At 45.1% G+C, this 23,366-nt stretch overlaps 1 protein-coding gene across 1 annotated transcript in view; it reads left to right on the top strand.

The window, feature by feature from the left end:
- Positions 1-23,366, top strand: part of NELFB (negative elongation factor complex member B) — a 253,623-nt gene that overhangs the window by 170,826 nt on the left and 59,431 nt on the right. The window contains exons 8-11 of the mRNA XM_086921137.1: positions 14,636-14,731; positions 14,912-15,054; positions 15,195-15,301; positions 16,085-16,226. Coding sequence (XP_086777263.1) covers positions 14,636-14,731; positions 14,912-15,054; positions 15,195-15,301; positions 16,085-16,226 — 488 coding nt within the window. The remainder of the gene's footprint in view (positions 1-14,635; positions 14,732-14,911; positions 15,055-15,194; positions 15,302-16,084; positions 16,227-23,366) is intronic.

Raw genomic sequence — 23,366 nt, 5'->3', positions numbered from 1 at the left:
TCGTTAGGAAAAGGAAACAAACTAGGATGTCAGTTATATGTAATGTTTTACCCAAAGAAATGAATCGCAGATTCTTGACCAACTTGAGCATCATGAAGTGAGAATCTGGACAGCGGTATTCACCAAATTTCTGAACTGGTCTCCAAGTAGTTCTTCAGATGACATAACTCTGTAGGTGCCTAAGCAGGGTTGTGATGGGTGCATTCTTCCCTTTTACCAGAATGAGTTCTGGTTCTTCCCAGCAGAGTTGTCTGTCTTCTGATGAATGTGCTATTTAGAATACCATTCAGCTGGCTACAGAATCTTAAGCAGGCGCCATCCCTGTGTAGATTTGACCACAGTTTATAAACTGATGAGATCGTCTTTACTACTGCCTGAATTTGAATTCACACTTCACGTCTAGAATATGACACACTCTTTCAGCTGCATAAGTTGGAAAGGATGATTGCAACAACATGCCCTATTTAAGTGGAAATTTAACATGTTTTAGGAATGATCGGAAGGTGGATCCTTAAGACCACCTTATTTCTGTGAATATCAGTACTTGATTCATTGAAGCATAACGTCTGTACCTACCTGCCAAGTTATGTTATGTGAATTTGTAGAGCATGGATAGTCACCCGGGAAAGTATCCAGGCACTGTGCAAGAAAATATAAATTCCACAATGCAAGCAGATTTTTATGAAAGTTATTAAAGTATGGCATTGTGCGGTGTTGTAAAGAGAAGTTCTATTTATTTAACCCAGTGTTAATCTTTCCCATGAATGAGATGGCCTTCTAGTTGGCTTAAATACAGTCTTGAGGCCTCCCAGGAATTCCCTAATCATACGGATGTTTGGGATTGCATGCTATGATAACAATATTGTACACTTTATCGTAGTAAAGGGTAGGCTGGATTTGACCAGTAGGTTAGTATTGTTTTTTTCTTGACAGTTGTGTGGATCACTGGATCAGTCATTGCTCCAAAGACAGAGGACCTGATTTTGAGTCCAGTGGAAAGGTTGCTCAGTCACAGACTTGGTGCATATCCTATCTGCCGTATTATGAGTGCCATTTGGATATAATGCACACTTGATACGGCTGACGGGATATCCGTCATACTTGTAACAGACTAACCCATCCACTGAACTCTAAATCGGGCCCAAAAGTTCTTCCACGTCTTGCATGATACTTAGGTATTCATTCAGAAAGGATTTAGGAACCAGGCAACCAGGTTCAGCTATGGTACATTGCTATGATGAATCGTGCATTGTTCCATGAATAGCATATTGTGCAATGAATCCTTTGCACTGAGGTGGCCGTCTACATTGTGAAGTTGCTATTCATTTCCAGGTTTTGCAACAAAAATGTTTCTGGACTTCCAGAAATCTTTTCTTAATCTTTTTTTTTTCTGCTGTTACTGGGCGTCATCGATACCCATTTGGTGACCAGATTTCCCCTCATGATATCAGACATATGCCCCAGTAGCTTTTGTGTGTGGTTGTTATCTTATTGTTTCTGCCATTGGGTCTGGAAGCAAGGCGGAGAAGCTCCAATGTTTGGAAAGCATATTGATAGGTCGACAAGAGAAACCGTGAGAGAAGGATAGAACTGGTTTGAAACCTCAAAGAAAACCAGAGGGAAGCACAGTGGTGACTGGTTTTCCATCAAAAGATTTCAGCAGAGAATCAATCACATGTTTGGCAACTATGTATCCAAGCACACTGGGCCTTCTGAGGAGATGGAGAATACTCCCTTTAAATTTTGTTCACAGTTCCACCAAAAATGTGTACAGAAAGATAGCCATGAAGTTTGCAACTTGTGCCTACCAAAAGACCACATCGTTGACTGTTGTGAACGATTTTCAGCCAAAACTTTGAAAGCTAGAGAGAAACAAAAGTAGACACATTAAGCTATGATGCAGTCTCAGCACTTCATTTAAGGACATAGGAAGACCCGGCGATGGTGAGGAGAACACGGAGGAGACTGTATTTCCACCAGGAGATGGTTCTGACACCTAAGAAAGAGTCATCAGCATTGAGAGAGTAAATGTGGTGAGGTAGGGCGAAACCAAGAGATGCCAGCAGTTCACAATGCACACTCATGGTAGGGCCAGGCCAACTAAAAAGGACTCCAAGCTTCCAAGGATCACCCCTGATGCCAAAACTCTCAGCAATCAAAGGGTTGAAAAGAATAGAGCCCCATGTGTCCATGACCAAGGACACTGCAGGAGGCAAACCCTCAGAGGTAGGCTGGACATGGAAGGGTGATGAAGGGAAGTAGACTGAGAGAGAGTCAAAGGAAAAGGAAACTATGATGCCGAAGAGGAATCGACACCAATCCTCGATGCTGATCAATGTAGGTAGAATGCAAGAAACTTCTACTGTAGGCCAAAATGGCAGCCCGATTGTAGAAGAAGAAATACTTCAAGGAGTTGTTGAAATGGGTCCTGTATTTCCTCAATACCACAGACATAGCCTTTGATGACGTGAGCGCACAAGAAGAGGTGTGGCAGGGCCTCAAAGAAGATTCCCCAGAGGAGACAGTGGATTCATACCCTTTAAGACCTTCGCCGTGAGATGACCTTGCCCGTGAGATGAATGAATGAATGATTACGTATTTGTATCGCGCATGGCTACCCGGAGGCATCCCAGCGCTTTGGACACGTTCATTCACCAAATTCAGACCAACAGCAGGGTTTTCAACGACTTCCTGAAACTAAGATGGTTACTTTCCATTCTCAGATCGAGTGGCAGATTGTTCCAGAGTCTTGAAGCCTGTAGGGAGAAGCGTCGGCCACCCATCCGCACCTTTCTAATTTTAGGGATTGAGAGAAGGTTCTTGTTGGAGGATCTTAATTCCCGGCTAGGGAGGTGAGGACAAAAAAATGATTGTATCAATAGGGGTGCTTTTTTATGGATTACTTTGTGGACCGTCACCAAGGTTTTAAATTCGATCCTCTGTTGCACTGGAAGCCAGTGCAACTGGCGGAGTGCAGGTTTGGCAGATGTTCTTCGTGGAATGTTCAGCAGCATACGTGCAGCACAATTCTGAACAGTCTGCAGTGTCCTGATTGGCCCTTGGGGGGAGCCCAGATAAAGTGCATTAGAATAGTCAAGGCGTGATAAAATCAACGCCTGCACTAGAATCCGTCTGGCTTCAAAGGGGAGAAGAACGATAATTTTCCTCAAAAGCCTCATAAGTGCGTAGCATGTGGCAGCTACCTTCAGGGCCTGCACAGAAAAATTAAGAGCTGGGTCAATCCATACCCCAAGGCTCTTAATTTGGGCCTTAGGTTTGGTGGTTGGCCCAGATTGTCTGGCCACCAACCATCCACTGTGATAGGTGCTTTATGTCCCAGCATCATCACCTCAGTTTTTGACCCGTTAAGTTTAAGGAAGGATTCATCCATCCATTCCTAACCTTTATTGAGGCAGCTGGAGAGTCTTTCAAAAGGGGCATCATTGGTAGATAGTGAGATGATCAGTTGTGTGTCATCTGCGTATATAACAAGTTGTATTCCCCAGGGAAGCACCACCTCAGCCAACGGCCTCATATAGATATTAAATAAGGTGGGGCTGAGGGATGAGCCCTGGGGTACACCACAGTTAAGACACATTTGAGGGGAGGAGGCTTCATTTTCAAATACCACATAGGTCCTATCAGCCAGAAAGGATTGCAACCACTGTAGTGCGCGGCCCGAGACACTGGCTTCCTCCACCCTATGAAGTAGAATGGAGTGGTTGACAGTGTCGAAGGCCGTGCTAAGATCTAATAATAGTATGGCCGCATGATTCCCACTGTCTACGATCTTCCTTGCCTCCTCAACCACTGCAATGAGCGCTGTTTCGGTGCCTTGATTTCTCCTAAACCCTGTCTGCGTCGTGTGAAAGAGGTTGTTATCCTCAAGAAAGGTAGCCACCAAAGAATTGACATACTTCTCGGTGAGTTTACTAACAGTGAGCAGAAGAGAGATGGGGCGATAGTTTGCCCAATCTTCAGGATTAAGGTTGGGTTTTTTCAACAGGACCTTAACCTTGGCCTGCTTCCAGGTTGGCGGCACCAGGCCTGAGGTCAACGAGGCATTGATCACTTCCTGAATGACTGGAGCCACAGTGTCTGATACCAGTTTTAATTTGTTAGGGGGTGCAGGGTCATTCGGGGAGCCTGATTTTAAGTTCCTTAGGAGACTCTGAGTAGTGGAGAGGTCTATAGGAAGGAATTTATTAAGTTGGATTTGGACCATATGAGAAGCCGGGGGGAGGGGGGGGGGGTCCAGTGGGAGAATGCTGAAAAGAGGAGTATATGGTAGCTACTTTGTTGAGGAAGAATTTGGCAAGTTCCTAACAACGTGCCTGGGCAAGTCCTGGGTCTTCAATAGGGGTAGGAGGGGTGACCAAAGATTTAAAATTTTTAAAGATTTCTCTAGGTGAATTGGTAGCCATGCAGTATATGAATCGCTGTTACAGTGAGCCTCAGACGCATACCAAGTTCGGTTTGAGCAGGAATAGGCAAGGTCCTGCTTCCTATTGCAGACCTTAATGTCGGCAGAAGAAAAACCTGAATTTACCAATGCTCCCAAACATCCTGGACAAGAGGAAGACACCTTTTGCAAACCTGCTTCTTCGAGGGCTAGGACTCCTCGAGTGTAGAAGAAATAAAAGCTCTGGTCGTAAGATTCACTGCTTTATCAGGAGCAACTGACTCTATAATCATCACTACAGCCGGAAAGATCGGGAACAATTCCAAATCCATTGGCCTATCCTCTAGATATGGAAAGTAAAATGGTAGTAACAGTAGGCAGAAAAATGGAAAAGATGGCTACTACCCAGTGAAGGATTGCAAATTCTTTTGGACTTCTCAACTGCTGTGGCCACCAGCAACTGGAGGAAAATGAAGATCTGATTCAGCATCTCCTAGAACAATATCAGATGAGGGCAAAAAAGTCATACAGGAGGGTAAGAAGATATCAAACACATTGCTGATTGCCCTCAACGCTGCAAACACTGTAGTTAGAAAAATGTGCACTGAGACAACACTGAGGAGGTAAGCATGATCAGAGTTTTGGGGTTCAAGCAGGAATTCCCAGCATCTGTCACTAACATACCATTCACAGGATCAGCAGTAGATGAGGCCTTGCAACAAATCAAAAATGTTAATGACACAACTAAAGTAATAGGCTCATTGGAAGTTTGAGTTGCCTTTAAAAGAGGTGCCACACTACACAGAAGACCATCTGGCAGGGACATATTCCAGTCAAGCACTCCTCGGGTGCCATTTAACCGAGCAATCTCCCAAGAAGCAACTTCCCAGTCACAGTACCCTTTACTCCACAACACCAATGGCGTGGGAGGGGATACAATAGGGAATTCCTTGCCAGGTGGGAACTGGGTAATGAACATTAAGCTACACCGGTATTACTAGAAACTGATCAAAGGGTCAAATAGGATGCCACAAAACACAGAGATGCAACAGAGAAGGATTATCTTCTCTTCAACAAGAAGTAAAAACTGAAAGTTCTCTGGATACCTTATTAAATGCATGAAAGGATTATTCTTGTGGTTGCCAAATGGAAGAATAGGAGGGCAAAGGGCAATTCAGGTGAGTAAAACTGTTTTTCAAACTTCTTGAAAAGGTGTAACAACTCTGAGATATGTAATGGCATTGGCACAAAAATAATATGGACTGGAGAAATATCCCAAAAATATAGCCAATTATTCATGGTCCTGAGTTGAATCCTGAACTAACTTCAAAGTTTTGTCCTTCATTTTAGCAAGGTCATCCAGGAATTTTAGTGTCATGGAGTTGAAGCTGCACAATGTTCTACATGACTTAATTTTGATAGTTTAGACCATGAGTTCATTCTTAAAAACTGAAAGTGTGCCAAATTCAGCTAGGTGTGCATTTAAAACGAGTTTCACCGGCAAAGTGTTCCATCTTCCCTCTCGTAGGCGGAGCTGTCAGTTGTTCCTAAATTTCATGGAAGATCACATAGTGACGTAAGATCCCTTCCCAAGTTAGTTGGAATAGATTTGTGCTAAAAAGAAGTCAGGTTTCAAAACAAAGTCTAAAAGTAAGACCCTTGTCGCTGAAGATGGGCCTCTTGGAAGTCGAGACAAATAAATGGAGGGCTCTGAGTACATTTGTGGCTCATATTTAAAACCATAATGGAGCAAGATTGATTTTCCCTACTCTCTCTACCTTTATCACTGTAAAAAGGTTTGATTTTGTGTTTCTCTGAACCTCCAAGGAGTTGAGTAAGAAAGGTTTGAACAAAGTGGGTAGTCATAACTTTGCTTTTTTTTTTAAATCAAAAATATGTTTATTTACACCACTGGCCTTTAAACAGTGCAGCAATTTGTGCCCGTTGTCCTATGTACAATTTCAAGTGCCTAAATAACATTCAAGATCCTACAATAAAACTTATCAAAATCTACCACTTAAAAATCTACTTTCTAGTAAAATATCCAATATATTCCCATAAAATTCATAAAACATCATGATTACTAAATCAGTGATCACAGTTCTAACTGTCCTCATGAATCTCCCAATGGCAAATGCTATATCCAAAAAACACATATAAGTTAAAAATTCTGCAAGGTGCCCATGGGTCTTAATTCCATATTTCATACATATTGGGCGTAAAAACTGTATCTGTTGTTGTCTAACCTTTAAGCACTCCAACAGAACATGCACAATATCACATTTAGTGTTCAACCCACAAGTACAGTTCCCTCCTACATCAATCATTTCTGATTTCACTATTACCTATATCCTGCAGGGGTTGAGTCCAACCCTTACTCTCAGCAGTTCACTTCTTAACAAAGGATTTGGTAACATATCAACATACGAGAAGCTCTCTTTGTTCCGCCCAGAGTTTAGCATAAATTGTACTGATTTCTTCCCACTTAAGTAGTGATAGTCGCATTCATAGGATACATTTTTCTCTAACGCATTTAACTCACTATTTGAGATTTCAGTTTGTAGATTCTGTTGATGCAACATTACTTTCATATCTTTGCAGACAGACCTTAATTTAATCCTAACGTTTCTTGCTCACGTTAATTCACTTTGCAGAATTTCATTCTTGCACCACTGAGGAACCTTCTGTACTTCCTCCCGACTCAGTATTCCCCAGAATCTTATTAACTCTTTTGCAGCCAATATGTTCCATGAGATCAGACCACTTCCTAATCTTATTGCTTGGATCATGGCGGAGCTGGGGAGTGACAATACATTCTTCAAGCACTTCCCCTTCTCAGCTTTCCACCCATTTTTGCCACTCACATATAGCAACTCAGCCCCATATTGCCATTGCGGGGGGATCAGTGCCACATAAGCTTTTAGGACTGGTCTGTATGACATTTACCGAAGTCCCTATTACATTTTTTCAAGCCACTCAACGAGGCCATAGCCCTGGTCTTTACAGTGCCCCTAGATGTATTTTCCATTGCAAGGACCTCTCAAACGAGACTCCAAGATACTTATATTTGTTGACTAATTCAAGTTTCTCAGCACCAAAGTGGCAATTACATTTACTTTTTCTCTTCCCAGAGCAAAGCACCCTACTCTTATCCACGTTTACCACAACTGTTTTACACCTGCAGTAGTCTCTAAATGTGTCTAATTTCCTTTGCAGGCCTATTTCTGTTTGGGGTACAATCACAACACATCATTCTAGAATTGACCATTGCTTTAGCAGAAGGGCTTTTTCTGGAAGAAGAAAAAAAGTAAGCAGGTGCACTTTAAACATAATCCCACATTAAGTGATATGTATAAATCTAGTCCCTAGTGATCGACTGTCCTCCCATGACTCCATCCTGTTTAAGTCTCTGCAGACACATAGTAGCAGCCTGCATCTGGATAATCTCCAAGGTCTCATTCTGTCAAGGTCTCAGAGGGTGCCGGCCTGGAACCCCACGGTTCCCCTCCTGTTTTCTCAAAACCTGCATATTTTGTCACCTGAAGCCAAGAGGACAGAGCAGTTCTCCCTTCAGTGCTGCAGCCTTTAGGACTATGTCATGTACCTCCTCTTCTTGAAAAGCTAGATTTATTTAGTTTATTGTTTTCATTCTTTCTGGAGCCCCTTGTTGAAAATCTGGATGTTTGATCAACCTGGAGAACTTCTTCTCAGATTCATTGCCTCTGTCAGGGCAAAAGGTTGGATTGCAGATATTCAGTCAGATACTTGCAGTCTATCCATGCATCCTGACAACCATAGCAAGGAGGATGCTGACCAACACCAAAGACAGCCCTTGCATTGAGGTTGCGCCTAGGGTCGTGAGTTTGTCTTCGACCCAAGAAACTACATGGGGAGGTCCAAATTAAAAAAACTTAAGCCAAGGCAGAGCACTGCTCGCATAGACATCCAACCCAGAGCATTGGAGGAGAGACTAGGTCCACCATTGGCCTCTGTTGCCTTAGGGCTTCAGTTGGCACTATCAAAAGTTTCTGAGACTGCCAAACCTCCAGCCAAGGTCTTCGAGCCGCAGTCACTTAAAGAGCTTTTTACTCCCTCACACACTGAGTGCAACAACTCCTCATTTGGCACTCAATCACAAGACATTATCACCGCCAAATCTCTCTTTGGCTACAAAGCCCTCCTATGCTCCAAATCTCTTAAAGATGAAACACAGAGCCAGATTCAGAAGTTTAACTTCCAGGTTATCAGTAAATGCAATGGAAAGCTTAATCCACTAAACTTTCCTACCTTCTCTCTTCAAGCTCGCCTTCAAATTATTATTCATAACAAGCGTTAACGGAGCCACTACGCCTGGCATTAATATTCTAGGACGGATGTAAAACCCTGGCCTCTGCATAAAGTCCATTCTCTGTCACTTGTTTCAATGGAGGGGGCGTCGGGACCCTTGTTCTTTCGTTGTCTGTGGTGATTGGTCTTTCTGTTATTAACATTTTCTTTTCAGTAAAGAACACAAAAGCTTCACAGATCTCTGTGGAATGGTTTATAATAAAGTGATTGCCGGGTCCGATCTGCTCTTTGATAATTCCAAAGAGTTTGCATGGTTGATTTTTGATGTATCTAATTGGTATCTGATGAAAGATGCTTTAGCATTCCATATGCACACTAGAAGTGAGTGAGTGATATATGCTTTATTTCGATACATAAATATCTTAAAAGCAGTACATACATTAAAAATACATTCTAGAAGTGGTAGAATGCACTCCAAATTACTCGTCTGACATTTTTGAAGCTCAACGGCGTTAAAGGCGTGCGACCTTGATGCATGCTACGTCTGTACCTTTTTCTGTATATATCACTAGCTGGAGCCTTGTCAAGTCCCCCAAACTAGATGCACAGCCACATGAATGAATGAATAAATCCCAAATCTTCAACCAATTATTCATATTTTAATTTTCGTTCCAAAAGTTCTCAATGTTTTATTCCAAACGTTTTCATGCCTCATAAAAAGCCAAACTAGGCTTTTCTCAGCAACACATGTGGGTTGAACTTTTCTCATGAAACAGAGTCTCAAAACTATATCCAATGCATTTCGGGATAATTCCCTTCCTCAGAATTAACTAAAATACAAGATGGTAAAAAAATAACCCATCAGCACGGCCAATGAATAATACTTTTTAACATCAAAATGAAATTGCACCCCTGCCCCTGACCACTCATTCATGATCCACGCCAAAATCTACCAATTGAGGGCTGAACCCCAATTAAAAGCAACCCAAAAGCGTATATATAACTCCCCAAATAAAAAGTGACACAGCAGTGTGAAATCCAGTAAAATAAAATGCTACCATAGTTGTGTGCTATGTAAACATATAACGTGAATGTGAAACTCGTGATAATTGAACACTTGATTGCATGCTTTCAAATGAAACACTTCTCTACCAAAAATACACATTGAAACATGGGCAAATCTGCTTACCAAATATTCAGCTCAGAGTGCACCTATGACTCATGAGAGAACCAGTCCATCAATTCCGCATTGATATGGACAGAGGCCAACTGTATAAAGCTGCCATGTATCATACTGTCGATAAACCGACCAGTGACCTACGATCCCCCTTGTGGATATTACCAAATGGAACCAGGTGAAAATCAGTATCTTTAAATATCCTGTGCAATTAATTACCTTCACGTGCCCCCAACCAGCCCATACTCGTGAAAAAAAGACTATGAGCACACCTTACGTTGAGTGCCGTGAACAGTGAAAACCTCTCCTAATAAAACATAAACAAACTAAATACCTAATCAAACCGCACGCATAGTGGCAAAAAGTGAATATGCAGACAAGCTCTACAATGAAATAAAATGCAAGAGACATAAATATAAGATGAAATGAATATGAATTGGCAACAATGAATAAATGCATACAAACACATAACCGTAAAAAAGTAAATGGCAATGCAAGTATAATGAGAATCGACCTCATGTGCAATTCTGATACTATGAAAATGCCTAATCGTGTTCTCTGTACATCAACTTCTAAACGAAAAGAGCCTCCAGTGCTGTTAACGCAGTTTTAACACAATTTTAACACTCCGGCATACTTAATTTTTGAAGTTGGTGCAATCTATCCAGTGGCCGAAAAGTAAATATATGTACCAAAGTGGTAGAATGCACACCAAATTACTAATCTGAAATTTTTGATTCTCCACGGCGTTAAAGGCCTTGATGCATGTTCCATCCATACGCATTTTGTTATGTCACAACTAGAGCCTCGTCAGGCCCTATGTTGCTTTTTAACAGGCCTTTTTTCGACTTTTTGTCGAATTCGCAAGTTTTTCCGTCTTAATGAAGACCGGGTCAACTTTGCGCCTCCCTCCCTTTCCAGGAGCCTGAGCGACCCCCACTCAAATTAATTAATTTTACAAGGCCATGCACCGTGTTTGTCAGCAGGCCCCTCGGGCCCACGGGGTCCGAAGAGGTGCCATTGGATTTAACGCCATTGGATCTGGGTCGACACCCGTTGTGCCATCTTAACCTCCCCCGAACTTGGTGCCTCTGGTGTCCATCGGCGGTGCCAGCCCCAGCCTTATCCCAGCAACGCAGAGTCTTTACAGCGTTCCTAGACAACAGTTCCGATGCCGATTGAACCCAGGCGTTCTATGTTGTCACCTGAACACTTTGAAGTTGTTTTAGGCTCGGGAGAAGAATGGGAGGGGTCTATGGACCCTTTGGAACACCAGGATGACTCTGCAGTGCAGATGGACTGGTATGGGGAACTTGAGGAAACCAGTGGACTGGGCACCTCCCCAGATACTCTCTCCCCCACCTGTGGCTACCTTATGCCATGGTGGTTAAGAGGGTGGCCAAGGTCTTAGAACTAGAGCTGCCCTCCGTTCAGGTCAAGACTAATCTCCCTACCGAAGTGCTTCAGCCTGGGGCTTCCACCTCTGACCCCTATTGCCCTTCAAAGAGGCACTGACTGATGTCCTTCATGGCACATGGTCCAAGCCTAGCACAGGGGCTCCTGTGAATAGGCATGTGTGAATTGCACGCTGCCATCACCCGGCTCTGGGTGACCCAAAGTTCCTCAGACAACACCCCACCCCTGAAAGCTTGGTGGTGGAGACTTCTACCTCTCAGAGCGCATTCACCTCCGGATAGTGAACCCCAGAGGCTGGAGTCACTTGGGAAGAAGATGATTCCTTGCTCCATCCCGGCATTAAGGTCTGTGAATACCGCATGCTTATTGGACCGTTTCTCTCCCTCCCTTTGGGAGACGGTTGTGCAAGTGATGCCACAAGTCCAGGAGGAGGCCAGCGCTGTGCTCTCCCAGGCAATTATGGGCGGGAGAGATGCAGCAAAATTTGCCATAAGGTATGGCCTAGACACGATTGATTCGCTGGACAGAGCTATTTCATCGACGGTGGCCTAATGGCACAACGCCTGGCTTAGAACATCTGGCTTCTCGGGCAGTGTCCAGTCTAATGTGATGGACATGCCTTTTGATGGATCCCGTCTTTTTTGAGCACAAGGCAGACTCGACTCTAGAGCAGTTCAAGGACCCAAGTGCTACGGCCAGATCCTTGTGCCTCTCTTCTACACCTCATGGCAAGTCTAGCTTTTGCACCTTTCATGGCAACGGAAGAGAGTTGCATCCGCATCTTCCCTATCCCAGCCACCGCCCTGTGCAGACTTCCCAAGTTGTGCAGGGACGTGGACGCAGTTCATTCTGTCCTAGGAATGGAGGCAACAAATCGTCAGCCACCCTGCCCTCAGCAGTCGCAGCCTCCAAGCACTCGTAGTCTGACTCTGCAAGACCACGCCACTCCAGTGGGAGGGCGACTCCATCATCATCTTCCCCACTGGAGGTCCATGTGTTACTGAAGGAAAGTAACTTATTCTTTACATCCATGTATTTAACCATGGACGACTTATCCACAGTGATTGAACTTGTGTGAATTCTCTTTGGGGTAAGAGGACAGCACTACCTGTTCAAAGTACTCCCTTTTGAAGTTACTACAGCTCTAAGGTTGTTTACCAAGTGCATAGCAGAGGTGACAGCACATCTGCGAAGGAAGGACATTCATATCTTTCTCTACCTTGACAATTGACTGATCAAGAGCAGTAGCAGGATGCAGTCTAGCACACACTCACACAGTGTTGTCCTTAATTCAGAGCTTGGGAGTAACCATAAACCCAGTCAAGTCCCACCTACAACCACTACAAATACATCCCTTTCTATGGTCCTTTCTGTATGCAGTCTTACACAAAGCCTAACCCAACCAGCAAAGAACACTGGCCTTCCAGCATCAACTTTTTCAGCCCAGTCAGTTTAGTTTCAGTTTGGCCTCCTGTGTTGCCTTTCCCCCTCATGCTAAGCCGCACATTTGTCTTCTCCAAGTGTACCTTACTACTCAGTGGTCTCAAGCAGAAGGCAAAAATGCCTCAGCCTGAATCCAGTTTTGCCGATAACCATTACAACAGGAGCCTCGCTTATGGGACTGGGTGTGCATCTCCGTGAAATCGTGGTCCAAGGGGACCTCGGCAACAGGGTTTCAGTTACCTGGAAGTGCTTGCGATCTATCTAGCCCTCAAAGTCTTCCTACAAGTCGTTTGGGGGCAAGGTAGTCCTCATCAGGATGGACAGCATGACCACCATTTATTAAATTCAAAAGCTCCTGACAGGCTTTCAAAAGAAGGGTGGCAAACATTCCCTCTCCAAAATCTATCCTGCTTAGTGCAGTGGATGTGGCACTGCACACACTGTAACAGCATCCACCTCGTTGCGGATCATCTCCGAGGGTGGACAACATTTTTACAGACTTGCTCAGCAGGGCACATAAATAAGTCCATGAATGAGAGCCTTATGTCCTGCACACATTATTCCAGCCATGGGGCACCTGCTAGATGGGCTTGTCCTCACCCCAGAAATCCAAAGTGCCCAAATAGCACCACCAGGGGCTTTATTATGTAAAGTACCTAGGGGGCGCAACAGGCATGTGTGCCCGTTTTGGACACACCCTGGGCACGTTGGTATTATAGAAAGGGCCACAGACACTTGTTCTACCCTTTCTGGAATACAGATATGTGCGCCAGCGTTATCACCAGAACTGACCATTTCGTGAGCATGGCCTTGTGTGGGGTTAAAACGCAATTGTTGAAAAGACGGTCAATATTTCCAACCAGGGTTAATTTTTGTAGAGTACCTTTACAATTCTTAGGATTTCCTCCCTTCTAAAATTGCTGCCATATTCATTATAGTCAGTCTTTTCTCATTTTTTTCAGCAGTGAGCATCTGGGTATGGATGACCATTTACCTTTAACTTACTGCATAGAGATTTTCACTGCCACAGTGCCCGGGCATCGCATTCAGCCAAATGTTTCAGTGGTCGAAGAAATCCTATACTCTACTTCTCTCCTATTCCATGCGCAAGCCAGCTGTTTACCTTGCAACCCTTTCCACTGCCTCAGAACACCACTACTCTATGCACTTCTGCTTTTGTGGCCGTTTGTGTATTTCACTGCTCTTTTAATCTGTGGTTGAAATACCGTCAGTTTTAAGTCAAATGTTTCCACTCTTTTCCTCTGTCTAGGCAGCAGGCGCACCTCTTCATCTGTCCTGAATCCCTGTAGGTTGAGCTTCTGCTGCACCCCATCAACGCCCAATAATGTGAAGACCTTTTACCCAAAATCATTGTTGATTAGGACCTCTATGGGTTTTGGTGGGAAACTGTGATAAGATTACTTTGTACGGCTAGATGAAACATTTGTCAGTGCAACTAAAGTCAATAATGTTGAAGATACTGCTGGCTTAATATAGTAAAATGGCATCCGAGCCATAACAAGTTTGATGAACCCTGCGCTATAGGACCCTCCTTTCTAATTGATGTAGAAATAGCTGGTTATGTGTGTTGTGGTTAATGCAAAGTTTTAACAAATGAATTTTAAAAAAGATCTGCATGTCAGGTATGCAGTATGTTCAGGGTATTGTGCAAGGTCTCTAGGATATTTTGAACAACGGAGGTCAAGTCATGCTTATGATCGATTTGACAGGATTTCATCAAATTTTCCATATTTCGGTGTATTGCTCAGGGAGGAGGGGGTGTGCAAGAAATTTAAGTATTAAATTTAATTGGCAAAGTAGTTAGTGTTACTCTCTCAATGCATTATGCTGTAGAAAAATATTTGAGTTTCTTTTCATGTTTGACCATTTCATTTCCTGCCACTTTGTAGGAAAGCCCAGACCTGCTTCTCCTGCTGAGAATGCTGTCTTTGGGCCATGGAGCCTGGGATATGATTGACAGTCAAATCTTCAGAGAACCCAAAATGGTATGTTGTTAGAAATGTATTTTAATTTTGATTTTTCAAACGGACTTTGGACAAGTTCAGGAGCTGCCTGGCTTTCATAACCAGCTCATGGTAGAGTACTGTATAACTTAAGATTGGTTCTCATTTAAGATGAATATCAAGATATTGACTAATGGTTGTTGTATCCATCTTTAACATTAGGAACCAGAGCTGATCACAAGATTCCTCCCACTGCTTCAGTCCTTCGTAGTGGATGACTATACCTACAATGTTGAACAAAAGCTGCCAGCTGAAGAAAAGTCAGTGGTTACATACCCCAGCACTGTTCCAGAGACATTTACCAGGTTTGTCATTTTCAGTCTGACCATTTCAAACCAGAATTATCCTGTCGGTTCACATTTTTTTCATCATTAGGCATGTTGCTCCTTTTAGCTCCCATTATATGTTTGTTTGATTGATGAACAATGGCTTGTTCTTATACTAGATTCCTCCAGGAAAACCGAGTGGCATGTGAGGTGTGTCTGTACTACGTGCTCCACATCACAAAACAGCGAAACAGAAATGCCCTACTCAGGCTCCTGCCTCCTTTAGGTCAGTCAATGTCCTTCCTTTCTTCCTGATCGCACTGTAAGAGTATACATAAGTTTTCCTGACTTTAGTTTGCAAAGGCATAGTATTGGCATCACATGGACAGTGAAAAACACAAATCGGTTTCTTTGGAACAATGCTTGTGATTTTTGTTTTTGTAAATGATGTGATGTGAATTTTGGGCAATAACTTGTATTCATCACCTTTGTGTGGTAAACTTTAAATTGATTAAAGAGGCAAAAGAATAATTGGATACACAAAGTATGTGAAGGGTCCATGTAGCACAGCATTTTAACAATGCCATATTAACTTGTATATACTTGTCTCTGTCATTTTTGCTAGTTGTCTTACTTTCTTTGTAACACCTTCCAAGGTTACACACAATGCAAACGATATTCCCCGTCAGTAGAACATAAATTGGGTTATTTGTCACACTACTTGTGATCTTTTTTCATGTTTGGTGATAACTAGTATTCTTCACTCCTGTGGGGTAAGCACATTGGGTATCTAATAATTATTTTGCGTCAAAAATTTAAGTATATGAATGTCCCCAACATCCTAGCATTTAAGGAAGCCTTGTGTTTGGAAAAACGTGTTTTTGACATTTTCTTGTGTTTTCCTTTTGGTAGCTGTATATGCTACTGGGCAATTTGTTTTGTTATATGCATCATGTACGTAAAGTGACAGAGCCTAACTGGGCAGTTATTTTTTTGGAATGTATAGAGCTGGGAGACTGAGCCTGTCAGGTGTTCGACCAATATGTGAATATTCTCTGTTCCTTTACAGTGGAGACCTTAAATGATTCAGCATTTACAGATATATTCCTGCACTTACTTACCAGTAACCTCACCTTGGTGTCAGACGAATTTAGCTCAGAGGAGTTCTGCACCTGCCTTTTTGATGGTTTCTTTCTCAAGTCTATTGCAAGGTAAGCATCTTCCCATTCAGCCTTTCCTGTGTTGTGCTAAAACTGTAGTGAAAAATTGACTGGTAGCTTTAGCTACTCCTGTTGCATCACCCACCAATTTAGTGAAGAGTAGCAGTGTAAATTGTGATTTCCCTGAGAGTTAATTGCTGTTGATATTTTCTTATAGGTTGGTGGCTTCAGTCACAGAAATCAAGGTTCTGATTTAAAGCAGAGCAATAATAGAAAATCTACAGAAAGGACCTGTTGATTTTGAATTTTCCATTCAGCAAAACCTGGTGCAGTTTTGTCCCTTGGATTCCCGCAAAGTGACTATACAATATTTGAGGTTGTTGCAGATTTAAAAAGGCAGGGAAGCTGTGGGTGATGACTTCCTATATCCTCTACATACGAGCCTTGTACCCCCTTTTCGTAATCAGACAGAGCAGAGCTGCTGTACATCCTAAAAAGGAAAAGGGGACTCGTCCAAATTACTGTGACAGAAATGAGATGAAGCAGAAGACGGATAGACCCCCACTTAGAATACCATTGGTACTAGAACAAACTACTAAAAGTTTTGAAAACAAGGTGTCATCCATAGGTGAAACTCATCAGCAAAGATCACAGGTTTAGAAAGTAATGTGTCAGATTTGTCTGAGGAAGTGTAATATAGAATGCGGTTTCCTCTGTGCTTAGTCTCTAGACTAGATGGAACATTTGGAATATGAGACACACTGCACCAGTGTGCGTCTGCAGGCTGGTCCTACATTTGCCCAAAATATTTTATAAATTGGTTACAGATTGCCCAGAATGCAGCTGCCAGACTACTTTTTACTCTCCCCAAATTGTGCTCAGTCTCCTCTGTTAACTCCGCCCACTGCCCATTGAGAATGTACTCGATTCAAAACCCTGTGCATTTCCCACAATATTCTAAACAAGCAAGCGGCCCCTAGCTTGGCTGCCTTGATGCAACTGTATCTGCCTACCAGAGCTGTGCGCTCGGCAGACTCCAATCTAGCCATGTACCTCGTATTAAAAGAGCCAGAATGGGAGGACGCTCTTCTGTGCTCTCTGTTAGGAAAGATTTGAAATCATTTGTGCTTCTGAAAGCAGTTAAAGACATGGCTGTTTTCAGTTTAGGCTTTCCTCTGTTTTCTTATGTGGTGCTTTGGCCCGTCTTATGATGGTTTTGACGTATTAGTAATTAGTGCTGGGAAGCCCCATTTTAGGGCAGCTATGTGCTTTAGAAATCTTCCCAACATAACAAGTGGCAGTTGTAGGAAGCTGGCTGTCTATATAGTGTCTATATAGTGTACCAAAATGAGGTGCACTGTGCAGAGTCCAGGTATCCCTTACTAGTGTACAGTGGCTTGCTTTACCAATCCCAAGGTGCTCTATTTGTGGTAGTGTGGTCGAGCAGCCTTCGGCTTATCAGAGGTTAGTGATAGGCATTTGTTGCACAAACAGAGTCAATAAATAAGACACACACACAATAAGTAAATATGACACAAATTAAAATAACATAGATTTTTATATTAATTTAACACCAAGATCATTGAGATTAGGTAAGTACTTTTCCCGTTATCGATTTTTCAGAAACCCAGAAAATACAGCTGTCAGATTTGAGGCATGAGCCACGAACACGGTAATGTTATCCTTTGGGAGAAGCATACACTGCATAGGGGTACTTGCAATAGAGTTACAGGGTCTTTCGTCTGGTCGTAAGGTAAGTAGAGGTCAGGGTCCTTAGAAGCACCAGCAGTTTCGGTTTACCTGCCCTGGTGTGTCCGGCTGCAGAGGTGCTGGTCGCAAGGGTAGCCTCAAATGCTACTGCTGAAGTCAATGGGAAAACCTATAACAAGAAAAAGGCTGAAAGTGGGAACTGTGGGACCAGTCTAGCAGAACCCGAAGGGGGGCTCGGCTCTTGAGGATCTCTGGAACAAGGGGGCACTGTCGGAAGTCTCAAACACGGGCTGTGGGGCTCAATGCAGAGGTATTTTGTCTGGGGGGTCTCTGGCATTGGAGGCTCTCACTTTTTAGGTAGACCTGTAGATTGGAACAAAACAGGCGAACAGGGCCATTCTCGATGATGTCTTCTCTGATGCTGACGTCCTATGTAGGTAGGTCTGTCATGGTGGTGTTGGTGTCCGTGCTGGACCCCAAACAAGCCTTGGCTCTGCAGCAAAGTCTCCGGTACCCTGTTTATTGGTGCAGAGAGGGCTCCTGGGGGTCCTGGCATCTCCAAACGTGATAACTAGAACGATCTGACCTCTTGAGGGGAGTGGGCATAACCTTTTCCCAGAGTTACTAATTCTACCCAAAACAAGTTGGTTTAATGCTTCTTTTGTGGAGCATATCAGGTAGCCCATCTTAGGGATGTGTTTCTAGACTGGTGGTGCAACAGGCCTACTTGCATAGCTAATTTCCTGCCTGTCCTGGTGCCAAATGTGCCTGAGGGCGGGGATTGGCCTCTCCCAGGTCTGGGGGAAGCCATGGTCGCATATCATAGGCAGCAGGGGGTTTGAAGCCCCTGGCCTTTATATGCTAAATCACTAGCCATCCTCCTGGAGGAGGTGTAAACAACTTCCTCCGGAGCAGGCATTGTTTCTGGCCTCGGAGAGTATGGGCTCTCACTTGTAGTGGGTCAGAAACAAGTCTGTGATGGCAGGCTGGTTGACACCAGTCAGCCAGCACATGAGATAGTGGTAGGTTTTTCAGGGGGAACCTCTAAGGTGCACTCTGGGTGCATGTCATAAATATCTTTTACTGGCAACAGGAAGTACAGATTTATTAAGACAAGACAAGGGAGAGACCCTAGACCCTGTTTACAGGCAGGTCGCTCCCCCATGCCGCACAGCACCACCTGTGTGCCCATGTCCCTGTGCTCGCTGCCACCGCCGCTGCCATAAGTTCGAGGCCCCTCTGCCTCTGTTGTGTTTTCCCTGCTAAATTGTTGCTGTACTGTTTTTGCCCTCTGTGCCCCTTTTACCTCAGTGCCCCTTTTTGCCTTTGCCTTTTGTGCCCCTTTGCCTTTGCCTCTTGTGCCCTTTAGCCTTCTGTGCCCCTGCTTTTTCGCCTGTTTTCCTGCCGCTGCGTCCCCTGCGGCCCCGCTCACCTGCTCCCCTATTCGTCCCGCTCCTGACTCCCAGCTGCTCCTCCCTCCCAACTTCCTTTATTATGGTGGCCGCTGCACGGCTGCACAGCGGATGCGCCGCTGGCGCTCCAAAGGCGTGCCAAATGCAAGCCCGTCTGTACCCGGACCGCGCCCAGCGCAAGACCCCCTCCCCTGCTCCTGCGACAGCCATGACAACCGACGCCACTACGACGCCAGCACCCCCCACGCACTCCACTCCGGACGATCACCCACCTACTTCCTGGCTGCCCCGAAGCGTACCCAAGGACCCTTCTCCTGCCGGAGCTGCAGCTACACCAGCCTCCAAGCCGTCAAACCACCGACTGAGTCAGGACGCAATCACCTCAGATGCATACTACTAAACATCCACTCCGTACGCAAACACCCCGTCGAACTCTGGGACCTGCTCAACACATCCTCCCCGGATGTCGGCTTCCTAACAGAGACCTGGATGAACGCCTCCCCAGCCCCCGACATCGCCATAGCCATCCCGGACGACTACAAGATCGCCCTCAGAGACCGTACCAACGGAGCTGAAGGAGGAATTGCCATCATTCACAAGAACACTATCAGGATCTCGAACAACACCGACGGTACCCTCAGCACTGCTGAACACATGCACTTCCAGATCCACATCAACGCCAACACCACCCTCAGAGGAACACTCATCTACAGACCCCCGCCTCAGTTCAGCGACTCCATCGCCGACCTAGTCAGCTCGCACGCCCTCACCTCCACAGACTACATCCTACTCGAAGACCTCAACTTCCATCTCGAGAACAACAACGAAAGCAACTCCTCCACCCTGATCGCCAACCTCGGACTCAGACCGCTCATCACGACGTCCACCCACTCCGCCTGACACACATTGGACCCCATCTTCTCCGCAAACAACCACATCACCGTCAGCCACACCTCCAAAATCCACTGGACCGACCACCGCTGCATCCACTTCACCTTCCATAAACCCACCCGGCACCACCACACTCACCAGACCCTCCTGTTGCAGCTGGAGCAAAGTATTGAAGCAACAATATCTCAACCGGATTTAGTAAGAAGGACAAATAAAGGCGTATGTACAAAACATTGCAAGAAAACAGAAAAAGAGAGACTGTAATTTTTGTTTTTTGAATGTGCATATAGCATCATATATTTTTTGAAAAAAATATTTCATACACAACAGTTGGAACAGCACTGTGAGCACAAAATGCGGAGGCAACCCTAGGGGGGCTTTGTGCGCTAGTGATAGTGAAGCAAAGAGTGACGGCGCAAGTGACAAGTGGGTATATACAGCGAGAAACGCAAGGTGACACTTGTGAAAAAACAATATATACAAGGACAATGGTTCTTGCTCGATCAATAAGTAATAGTTGTTAGTGTTGGGAACCAAAGTTGATAATGCGCCACGAGTAGCGCTGTAAGTGGGTCGACAGCGTTTCGATCCTATTTAATTCAGGATCTTCATCGGGACCGGGTTGCCAGTTCAGGTAGTGCTGTTGGGGGAGAAGAGGAACGGTGAGGGCCTGGCAGCTGACTGGGGGCGTGGTGTAGCAGCTAGAGGATGCGCAAAAGGGGGCAAGGGATGGATATAAGACGCAGGGATCCTGGTAGGACAGGATAGAGTGGTTGATGCTGTGTCATGGCCGCAAGGGATCCGGGGGAGCAAGAGGAAAGTTACCAATCACCAGCTTATCACCACCCTCGCCCCGAAGCCCGCCAACGGACCCCATGGACACTGCCACCCGCAACCTCAGACAACGGATTCACGACTGCGCAAACACGCTCGCCCCAATCAAGAAACCAGACGTTCAGACAGAAAAGCCACCTGGTTCACCGCTGAACTTCAGGTCTCCAAGCAGACCTGCCGAAAGCTCGAGGACAAGTGGCACCACGACCAGAAACCAGACAACTATGCAGCCCACAAGAGCCCTGTCCGCAGACACCATCACCTCATCCGAACCGCCAAAAGGACCTCCTTCAAGGACCTCCTCGACCACAACGCACACAACAGCAAAGAGCTCTTCAACATCGTGAAGGAACTCTCCAACCCCAGCTCAAACACCAGCGACATTCGGCCATCACAAGATCTGTGCCTCTCCCTAGCCACCTTCTTCCATCGAAAGATCACCGACATAAACAATAGCTTCGACAACCAGACCCTCCCAGACAGCCACCGACTCCTCAGAATCGCGACCCAACTTGCGCAACAACATCCTGCTCGTCTGGACCCACATGAACGATGACGACACCATCAAAACCATGACCACCATCCACTCCGGCTCTCCATCAGACCCATGCCCGCACCACATCTTCAACAAGGCCAGCTCCACCATCACACCCCATCTCTGCAAGATCATAAACATCTCCTTCGAGACCGCCACCTTCCTGGAGAGCTGGAAGCACGCCGAGATCAACGCCCTACTAAAAAAGAAACCAGGTGGACCCGAGAGACCTCAAGAACCTCCGGCCCATCTCACTGCTCCAGTCCCCGGCAAAGGTCATATAGAAGATCGTCAACAAGCAACTAACCCAGTACCTTGAGGACAACAACATCCTGGACCCAACCCAATCCAGATTCTGCAAAAAACCACTGCACCAAAACTGCCCTCATCAACGCCACAGACGACATCAGAGCCATCCTGGACAACGGAGAGACCGCAGACCTCATCCTCCTGGACCTCTCAGCCGCCTTCGACACCGTCTGCCACCACACCCTGCGCACACGCCTCCACGACGCTGGGATCCATGACAAGACCCTGGAATGGACCACCTCCTTCCTCTCCGGCAGAACCTAGAGTGTCCGCCTCCCGCGATTCCGATCCCAAGTCTCCGAGACAATATGCGGCCTACCCCAAGGATCATCCCTCAGCCCGACCATCTTCAACGTCAACATGGCACCGTTCGCCAACATTGTCCGCTCACATGACCTCAACATCATCTCCTAAGACTATGACACCCAGCTGATCCTCTCCCTCACCAAGACCCCGCCCCCGCCAGAACCAACCTCCTCGAAGGAATGAAAACAGTTGCCGAATGGATGAAAAACAGCAGACTGAAATTGAACTCGGACATTGATTTGATACTAAACACATAGGTTTTAGTAAAGCCACCATATAGCCCAGGAACACTTATGACCAGTACCTACACTTAAGATGGATTTCCTGAACCATGTAGTAATTGAACTAGAGAGCACAGGGGCATATCTGCTCATACAGATATGGTCTCACATGTAATATAATGCACCCTACCTCACGGCTACAAGGCCTGCTGTAGGGGTGAGTTACATATATTACATGCAGTGACTTTGGCGATGTTGGGTTTTCACTCATGATTTACACCATGACACAGTCTGCAATGGCATGCTGCATGCACTTTTATGGTGGTCCCTTAGGGTGGCATAATACATGCCCTAGGTACCCAGGGTACCACTTATTAGCAACTTACAGGGATAGCAAAGTGTGTGCCAGACCATTTTCCCTTTGCTTTAGAGAAAGAGCACTGGTACTGGGTTAGCAGGGGCCCACTGCACATCAGTTGAAAATCCTAATTTGCCGTAGCAAAAAGTGGGAGTGACCATGACAAAAAGGGGCACTTTCCTACAGCTGCATGTTATCTTGGATACTCAGTAAGCCCAAAATTATATCAAGTATGCTAGGGCCAACCGCAGATTCACAAGTTTAACAAAAACAGTCTTACTCACCCGCACTCTTTCACTCGCCCTCCCTCCTTCTTCCCCCTCACTCACTCTAACTCATTCACACTCACTTACTCATTTTCTCTCATGCCACTTCTACTCCCTGTCACTCATTCACAAACGTACTCACACGTTCTCACTTTTAAACACCACAGAGTCAGCCTCTCACACTCAGTGACTGTCACAACTCCTGATGTACAGATGGTCTTCTTTAAAAAATAGGATTCAGTAGACCTCTGGGCCACGGTGCAACTTCACCAGCCTCACTATTCTTAGGTACTCCTCTTACAACCACTCCCTCTCACAAGCTCCCCCGTCTTTAACTCCTTCACACTAA

This window comes from Lissotriton vulgaris, chromosome 5 (genome assembly GCF_964263255.1).
Source record: "Lissotriton vulgaris chromosome 5, aLisVul1.2, whole genome shotgun sequence".
Taxonomy (NCBI): Eukaryota; Metazoa; Chordata; class Amphibia; order Caudata; family Salamandridae; genus Lissotriton; species Lissotriton vulgaris.
Note: the sequence above shows the minus strand (reverse complement) of the source record. Positions and strands in the feature narration are given on the sequence as shown.